At 45.3% G+C, this 9,702-nt stretch overlaps 1 protein-coding gene across 1 annotated transcript; it reads right to left on the bottom strand.

The window, feature by feature from the left end:
- Positions 1-2,103: 2,103 nt before the first annotated feature.
- On the bottom strand, positions 2,104-6,977 carry LOC123121393 (ASC1-like protein 1). Its single transcript, XM_044541352.1, has 6 exons — positions 6,426-6,977; positions 3,420-3,646; positions 3,174-3,329; positions 2,904-3,089; positions 2,599-2,783; positions 2,104-2,504 (listed from the first exon to the last, which is right to left on the bottom strand). The coding sequence occupies exons 1-6, from the start codon at positions 6,585-6,587 to the stop codon at positions 2,473-2,475; spliced, it is 948 nt and encodes a 315-aa protein (XP_044397287.1). The 5' UTR covers positions 6,588-6,977; the 3' UTR covers positions 2,104-2,472.
- Positions 6,978-9,702: the final 2,725 nt, after the last annotated feature.

Raw genomic sequence — 9,702 nt, 5'->3', positions numbered from 1 at the left:
CATGGCATGATGGTCACGTTTAAAACTAAATTGATTTAATAATCGATTTATCCACGTAGAAAGAAGTGCATATTTCAACCCGCAACTTTTGCTCTAGTCTCTTTTTTGGGTAAACTTTTGACCCAATCTAATTTACAACCTCCAATATCAATACCGCTTACATTATAACCTGAACTCTTAAAATCATTCAACCCTCCCCTCCCTATTGACCGGTTTTGACCCATTGACCATCCATCATGCCCAATGCAGTATTAACAAAAAAAGATTATGTGGCCTACATCAATTGCATATCCAAGGACTAATATAGCCTAGACATGAGGAGAGGGGGGAGGGAGGTGGTGGAATATATTGCCCGTCTCTCTCTATCAGTGACTTTTGGATAGGTTGGTTAGAGCATGAATTCAATAATGAATTGTTGGTCGAATGACCTATCCATGGTCGCTTTGGGTCAGGTTGGATTTGGATCAGGAGCAGGCCAACACATTTAGTATTCATTAGAGGGTAATTAGCAAAGAAATAATTACTCTCTTAAATTTTTAGAAAGGAGGTGTACTGAAGCAGATTTTGGATCAAGTATTCGTGATGAAACAGCCTTCCAAATGAAACGGCCTCCACTCTGCCATTTTGTCTTTTTCTTAAACCTCAACTTGCCTTGTCTCCATAAGAGTTATACTAATTAAACACACACCACATGCAAGCGTGCTGGCTTTCAGTTAACATTCCAGCTTTGTGCTACGAGGGGTGAAACCAGTTGCCTAAGATGTCAGCAATAGCACATGCTGGCAGGCAGGCAAGGCTGTTTACAGTGCCTGATACAGAAACTAGATGTTCATGTACAACCCTGGTGAAGTGGTGAAGTTTAGGATGGAATGAGATCAATCATGCAAGGGTTAAACACAAAGTCCTAAGTAAACGTCACATGACAAGATGTAAATAAGATGTTCAGATGGGTTGAAATTTTACTTTAGAATTAAATATAGGTCTTGGAGGTCAATTTACATTACAAAGTTATGCAGTACTCCCTCCATCCAAAATAAGTGACTCAACTTTGTACTAATTTAGCTCCGTCTCAAAATAAGTGACTTAACTTTGTACTAACTTTAACTTTAAAGTTAATACAAAGTTGTGTCACTTATTTTGGGACGGAGAGAGTACTTCTGTACTACTACTGATTTGTACTCAACGAGTTGCTGAGGACCCTTCTCTGTTCATCATCTAAGTTTTATCCAGGCTATACAGTAAAAGTGAATCCATCATACTCTGTATCCCTGAATTTGTGTTTGACAAGGCATTATGCATACATAAAGGTGTGCACTCTCCTTGGTAAATGAGAGTTCCAGCATCAGACAATATTCGATGCATTGCCCCAGCCAAGAAGTAACAAAAAAAATTGACGAAAACTCGGCCATCTAGTCTCATAGAATTCCATTTGAGTTGCCTCATCTAAAGAAACGAACTCCCCTTCAGTAAGAAAAGATAGATAAATTAAACTAAGAAACTCAGACATGTAACATTACAGATATTATTAAGCTGCAGACATAGACAATAGCAGGTGCCTGAAAAAAATGAACAGACAAAATGATGAAACGGCCTTCCAAACGAAACTGGAAAGGAATGGAACGGCCTCAACTCTACCTTTGTCTTTTGCTAAAACCTCAAGAGCACAAACTTTCAGTTAACATTCTAGCTTTGTGCTACGGGGGATGAAACCAACTGCCTAAGGATGAAACCAACAGCCTAATCTGTCAGCAATACCATATGCTGGCAAGCAAGGCAGTTTTCAGTCCCCGATACAGAAACCTAGGTGAAGTTTGGGAAGAAATGAGACCAGTCATGCAAAACAAGGCTCATGGAGATTCAAATTTTAAATTTCATAAATTGTGGGTTTGAAACTGAAACATAATTATTTGGATTTGAATTCTTATGATGATAAAATGAAGATGTCTGTGTTTATATGCAAGTGCAGAGAGAAGTATTAAAAAGATCAAATTATTGGGGATGGGTTTATTCAAAAGTTGCAAAAGCAGCGCATAGAAAACCCCAAAAAACTTGATGGAGCAGCTGGAGATGCTTATTGGGGAACTGCTGGAGATGCTCCAGGAATGTTGAAAGTTTCTTTGGAACTTCTTATCCAGATTACCCATTACAATGCAAGATACACCAAGTTGCAAACTGAGTTACCACTGCATATTACACAACGACGTCAATGCATCATGAATCAACTAATCCTTCCTAGACTGAACAAACTTATTGTGCTCTCTTTTATACAAATACGGATCCAGGGCAAATATACACCAACTTTGTATATGATAGCACAAGTAGCTGTGGTACCAACTCCTGCAAATTGTGGCTGCCATGTTTGACACGAAGATTGATCCAGTCTAGTGAAATCAGTGCCTATGGTGATGGACGTATCATCCTGTAGGGAACACATTATATAATTCTTCAGTTAAGCATCCAACAACCTACAGATTAATCTTCGTGGTCTTCTTCTCCCTCAGAATCTGTTTAATAGCAGGTGGCTTATAAGAAATCAATATGCTGCTGTGAAAGAAAACAGATTTAACAACGAGAAAATGGGCAAGACAAATCACTGACCGGATCGAACATCGTCACCAACACGTCCTCTGGATTGGATTTGTTTCACTAGCATCCGGTAAATCAGTACCCACCAATATATGTGAAGGACTAGAAGTGAGAACAGGAGACTGTTGAAAAGATAGTAGTATACGGAGCTGTAAAATTCTTTTTTCTCCTTGTCAAGGATCACAGCTACTTCATAGCTGAAAAAGACATGAGAGCATCAAATCAATCAATAAAACGCGATATAAATGATAGTGGAGTTAAAAAGTCAGAGTGGCACCAGACACCAGAGCAACCTACAAGCTGTAACAAATGTTTACCTTGTGCTTCTCAGGATCCAGAAAGGGAAAATTATTAGCCGAAGAAGGATCCAAGAAGCCACAAAAAGTAGAAATGCTACAACAGCTAGCCCCTCACAGCTACTATACTTGGCCATCTTTCCGATCTCTAGGAATATATCACTCGCATCATGGACGGCTAAAATGACCGAGCCAGCACGAGATAATCTGTTTAGAAATAGCAATAACATCAAGACCTGGCAATGCTGTGTATTATTACGTATAGAAGGGCAATTACACTCATGTACAAACCTGCAAATGTAGGACATAACAATCAGAACAACAGTTGCCACATGGTGAGACATCGAGACTCCGAAATCCTTGCGTCTTGTTTCCCAGAACAGAAGGGCAAAGATGGAATATGTGTAAAATCCAGCAGCATACATGTATACAGCCTTAAGCTTCAGTCTGGGAGAAAGAAAAGAAAATTTAAGGTTGAAGCCTTTTGGGTAAAAGCAATGAAGAATAAAAGAGCTTGTTCTTGTTTCTCTCCCTTACTTCATCTTTTGATCAGGCCAGAGCTGCTCACCAGGCCCTACCCAGAAGTATCTGGTGTTTGTAAACCATGGTTCATTGTATGTTACAGATAATGAAAGGACCTCTGCAGAAAGAAAATAAACAAATTTCCAGGCGGACTCCTTAAATTTATTGATTTTCTTTCTCCTTTCGTCTGTTTCAGCAAGCTTGTCATATCCCTTTCCAAATATAAGCCTTCTTGCTAATATCTGCAAATATAATGAAATGAAAGAACTATGATATATGCATGTAGGGGCGTACTGGAATAGCATGAACGCTACATAATGACCATCCCAGTCGTGATTGCACCACTCTTGCTTATGATTTGCTCATGGCGTACAGTTTTAATGTGACATGACAGCGAATATAACAAACTGGCACAAAACTAGTCTGTTCTGGCTTATTTCAGTTCCCCACTCTTTGCAATCGATAATTTAGAGTCAAAAAAGGACTTACTTTTCATGTCAACATGAGTTACCACACGTACTATAACAGTGGATTGGCGCAATCATATATTAGTAATAATACATACTGCTGCCATGTTAGATAAAAAAATTTGAACCACCATTGCATCAGCAATTGGTAAACCACAAATGGATCCACTGATCTCTACTGGAGTCTGGAGGGGGCTCCATTGTTTTCAAAATTTTGTATGCAACGAAGCCATAAACTGGAAATATAATCAAGTCAGTGCCTCAAGAAATAATCACTCTGCAATTTACATTTGAAGCAACTTGTTAGAGTTTGAGCTTAGTTAAGAGGGAAATGGCAGTAAACCTCAGTTAAGATAGATTCAAGAGCAATACTGCAGCTAAGTTAAATAAGAGAGGATGTTTGAGGTTGGTGGTTGTGGGTCGGTGCGGGTGGTGGTGGTGTGGCCGGTCTGGGGTCGACCGTAGTGTGGCCGGTCTCGAGTGCTCCTTGGTGTATCTCTGCTAGGCGATGCCCTGCAGTGGCACACAGGTGCCATGGCGTCGTCTCGGCAAGGTTTTCGAGTCGACGAGTCATTCTGGGGTAGCAACTCTTAACAAGTCGACCCTGCAGTTGCGACTCGTCGACTAGTCGACATGGTGAGTCGACCTTGCAGTTGCGTCTGCATCTCGGCCTCGCGTAACCTTTTGAATTTAACCCCCAACACAGGCGGCGCACGGCGTTGTGTAGTCTCGGTTGCGCGGTGCCTTCGATTGCGTCGACGGTGCAGTGCCGTGGTTTGGTCTGCTAGGTGATGCCCTTTGACTACGCCGGTGGCACACAGGTGCCGTGGCACCGTCTTGGCCTCACGTGACGCTTTGAATGTGCCCCACGACACAGGTGGTGTCGCTGCATTGTGCACTCGGATGTGCGGAGCCTTTTGAATGCGCCGACGGTGCAGTGTCGTGGTTTGCTCTCGGCTGGCCAATGTCGTTAGATTACATCCAGTGTTCAAGATATCGGTAACTAGTACCATATCGGCAAGGTGCTGAGTAGGGATTAATCGGCGAATCTGCCATTTAACTGAATTTACCGGTAACCCATATATCGGTAGGTTAGCTAGAGCCATATCTATATATCCTAGGCTAATAGCAACATGCAATGTACCAAGTGTCTAAATATGCAATCCTAGGCTACATAGCAACACGGAAAAGTGTTGCCTTGATGTTCTGATGATGTTGCAGCCAATCTGGAAGGCAATAGACCTGCACACCGAAAAGTAGGGAGGGAACAGGCCAGTTTCGGGCTAAAAAACGCGTAGCAGGCCAATGATTTGGCCTACCAGTTAATGGCTCGAATAGCATGTTCTCATATCGGGAAGGGTCCGAATAGCAGTTAACTGACCATATCGGCAGTTCACGGACCGATATTTGGAACAGTGATTACACCAGCGGTGTGTCAGGTACTAGTGGAAGAAGATAAGAGAGAAGATTGGAGGGCTAGGATGAGAGGAAGACATGATCTATGCCTATCTCTGTTTCCCCCTTTTGCTGCTTTTTCCTTTCCTTTACTTTCAAATTAAGCCCCTGTAATTCCCTAGCCTATATAAGGCCTTGTAACCTGAGAGAGGGGTATCGACCAAAAGTGCTCTGGTTCTTCAGTTCTTACTTTTTCCTTGATTTCTTGGTTCTATCCACTTCAATTCCCTGTCGATTCCTAGCGGGATCTGACACGGTGCTCATTGTTGTGTTTTCCCTCTTTGTTCTCCCTTACTATGTGTGCTGTCGGTGTGTGTTATTTTTTGCTCAATCTCTTCTCCCCTGTGCCTCCTGTTCACTTGGACCCTATCTTGCGATGGGCTGCAAAGCCTTGTTGTAGGGCAAATGAATTAAGGTGGGAACAGCCCCCCCCCCCCCCCCCCCCGGTTTGAAAATTCAAAAAAGTAAGAGCGGATAATATTTTGCAAATGTTAAGCTTCCAGTACATGTTCTATAATTTTCTAGATAAACTTGGATAGTAGCATGTCCCGCCTCACATCTGATTCACTAGCAATATAGCACAACAAATTTTACTCACATGCCATTTAACCAATAATATCAGTAGAACCCAAAGAATCACACACTTCACAGTATGAAGATGTTTAAAAGTACCGCCCTAAACAAGAGGGAAAACAAGTGGCATCTAAGAGCGTGTCAATGATTCGATTATTTTGTTAAAGAGAAGGCAACTTTCGAAAAAGCAGTCACGATGACCACAGCTTTATCGAGCCGAATCCAGCACAATCTCAATCAAAATGCAGTACATTATTGCTATGGTGCTGTATTTTCTAGTTTCTATTTGTTTTTCTGATTGACAATTTGATCCATAGTTACAGAGGCTCACATCAGAACATGCACAGTTACCGAAACTGTTATCCAGGCACATCAGTTTTATGAGAAAACTGATTCATCACTAGCAATACTGAAGCAAGAAACTCAAGGGGGAATGCTTATCCAGCAACTAACTGCAGCTTACCACGGGCATTCCGGATCCGATGAACCACTAAAAACCGAAGAGGGGAGCAGCCAGGCAGTTTACCTCGAAGACGAACCGGTCGAGGAGGAAGCGCAGGGCGGGAAAGAAGGCGACAAGGATGGGAAGCACGGCGTAGTCGCCGTACGCCGGGTAGGCCTCCGCCTCCCAGTCCACCGGCGTGGAGGACGAGTAGGATCTCGTGAAGAGCTCCACGAGCGCCGCCATTGCGGGTGGGAGATCCAAATCCAAGAACCTAACTCCCAGCTGGTTTCTTGGATCCGAGCACGGAAAGCGGACGCGCCGCCGATCCGAGAAGCCCACGAGCGCTCCCGAGCCGGGGAGGAGGACAGACGAGTCAACACGAAGCCGCCGCGATGCTAGATTCGGTGTGGGTGGAGCTGAGCAAGAAGTAGACGAGGAGGAGTACTAAATCTTCCGCCTTGGTGGTAACGGATTGCTGCTAGGAACGGGAGCGGATGCACTGGCGCCCTTTTCTGCGGGGGATTGGAGAATCCACTGGGGTTAGGTTGGGTTGGGTGGGGAGATGAGATCTGAGCGTCAGCTTTATAATTTAGTAGCGGCGTTATTGGTTACGAAGCAACCAGGCGGCGGGATCCCGTCTGTGACGGAAAAAGAAAGGGTACAAATCCCCTTTGTCTCCGGTCGACTGGTTCGTGCTGGGCATGTCTCCACGTGACCCCGATCGAGGGCATATCGGTATGGCTGGCTGGCTGGATTTCGTTGTCGCCAAAACTCGTCAAAATCTAGAGCTTTTCTTGGGAATTGAAATTTTAGAGCGCTGGCACATGGTGCTGTTCTGTGTGCCCGTGTCACGAAATTCAAATCCAGGGTTCTGTAAGCACGTCGTATTTGTGCAACCAAATCTGTCACTTTCGCCCGTCCATATGTAGATTGATTGATCTCGGTTTTTTTTATGTTATTGTAAAATGCACGCTTTTGTCAACTCATGGACTGTTTTCGTGGCCAAAAAGAAAGAAAGCTCACTCATACCTTGTTTAGTTTATATAAAAAGGAAAAGTCATTTTCATTATGCTCTCATGTTTTTTAACACAGTATAGACGCAAACACTTATATATACGCGCATACACTCATCTCTATACACTCAAGAGCACCTCCGAGAGACCGAGCCGATATATCATCTTGAAATTGACGGAATCACTAAAGGCAGCTGGTAGTCAACAAGAACGTCTCGTCCCAATGAATACACATCACTAAAATAAATACGAGCAACAGAACTATGCAACCACAGGTTGGTTTGTGTTATGTTCTCATGGTTGGAATGTACAATACCACTACAATGGTTGTGGGGTTGGTCCAATCAAGTAATTAAAGAATTAATTAATTACTCCTGCAATATTAGTCGCCCACGTAGTTAATATCGTGATAACTGTTGTATATTAGGAAGACAACGGCCGTGCCATTAACCACGTCAGTTAATCACGGCAAATTGAACACCAGACGTGCGCTGGGTCGTTGGATGTGAGCTCCACTGCATGCACAACGTACAAGGCGCATGTTGCGGTCTACAAATTTGGATATAATTTTATTTATTTATGATGTTCATTATACTAGCATGATTGAATATGTATAGGTTAAAAGTTCTTTTAAAAAATAAACTGCGGCCCTGAGAGATTTTATAACGCGCCTGGTTGGCTAATAGGTACTACTACCTCCGTTCCAGTTTACTGAGTATCCTCGTATTTTGGGTCAAAGTTTGATCATCTACAAAACTAACAAAATATAAATTATATTATACAAAAAGTATATTATTGGATTTGTATTTAAAAAGGCTTTCTCATAGTATAATTTTTATGAAATATAGTTTGAACTTTATTAGTTAAATTTATAGTCAAATTTTAGCCCAAAATAAGAGGGGGTCTAATAAACCTGAGCGAAGGTGGTATCACGATAGAAGATTTACATTATGAGAATTAATTCTTATTATTATTGCAACGTTGTGGTTCTCCCCACTAGGATACACGTCTGGCCGCCCTCCCTCCCCTTCGCCGCGCCGCGTGGCGGCATGGAGGGATCCCCAGATCTCGGCCGCCGGTCCTCCTCCCTCCTCATCCTCCCTTGCCGCTGCCAGGGGGCGCGGCCGGGCTAAGCCCGACTGGAGCCGGCGGCGGCGGGGCGGTGGCGTCCTCTCGCGGGTGGGCGACGCGGGTCGGCCTTTCCATGGCAGCGCGTGACGCGGGTGCTGGGCGTCGCGGTGCGGTGGCTCCCTAGTCCGACGACGTCACTCTGGTGCGGCAGTGGCGGGCTGGTGGCTGTTGCGTGTCGGGCAGCATGGCAGGCGGGGTGTGCCTGGGCGCGGCGACGGGGTCAGTGGTCAGGCGGCACGGGCTGCGGCGGCCAGGGCCGGTAGCGTCGGCCTGCTGCGCGGCGGCGACAGCGGTGGTGCTCTGCCCGTGGTTGGCCCTGCGGGTGCTGACTGGGGGGAGCGGTTGAGCGGGTGTGGTGTGGCTGCGGCGTTGCGTCCGTCGCGACCATGCTCGCAGCGCGGGGTGAAGGTTGCACCTTCCCTTTTTCTAGACCAGTGCCAGCGGCGTGCGGGGCTGGGCGAGCAACGGTGATGCACCGGTGCTGGCCGCACGCGTGGCGACGGAGGCTTTTGGTCTAGGGTTTGTGCTCGAGTGGACCAGATCTGGACCCGAGGCAGATCGGGGCGAGCCCCGGGTACGTGAGGGTGGGCTCGGACTGGGTTGCGCCCGTGGGCGTTTTCTCACAGGTATGGGGCTTGATGGTGGTGGTCGTGTCACCGTTGCACCGGTATGCGGATTGGCGCCGGTGGCCACGGACATGGCGTCGTGTGAGCCCTCCTGGCCAAGAGGTCGGGGCTTGCTCGCCGGCGGCCGTCGGCTCTCGGAGTCGTGTCCCCCCCAGTCCATCGGGTATTGGCTGGGGACGCAGGTGTGGGTGCCTCCTACAGTGGAGGCGCCTACCCAAACTCAGAGACTGGTGTCGGGCTAGGAGTAGATGGAATGCCATCGCTCTTCCTGCTGTAGCTGAGTGCGTTGTGATGTGTGTGGTGTACGGTGTCTCGCGACAGGGATGCCGGGCTGATACGTCCATTTTGCATCATGCTTTTATATCGATATTTATTGCATTATGGGCTATTATTACACATTATATCACAATAGTTATGCCTTTTCTCTCTTATTTTACAAGGTTTACATAAAGAGGGAGAATGTCGGCAGCTGGAATTCTGGACTAGAAAAGGAGCAAATATTATAGACCTATTCTGCACAACTCCAAAAGTCCTGAAACTTCACGGAGAATTGTTTTGGAATATATAAAAAATATTGGGTGAAGAAAG

Source organism: Triticum aestivum, chromosome 5D (assembly GCF_018294505.1).
Source record: "Triticum aestivum cultivar Chinese Spring chromosome 5D, IWGSC CS RefSeq v2.1, whole genome shotgun sequence".
In the NCBI taxonomy this organism is placed as follows: domain Eukaryota; kingdom Viridiplantae; phylum Streptophyta; class Magnoliopsida; order Poales; family Poaceae; genus Triticum; species Triticum aestivum.
The sequence above is the reverse complement of the archived record's forward strand: the minus strand, read 5'-3'. Positions and strand labels throughout refer to the sequence as shown.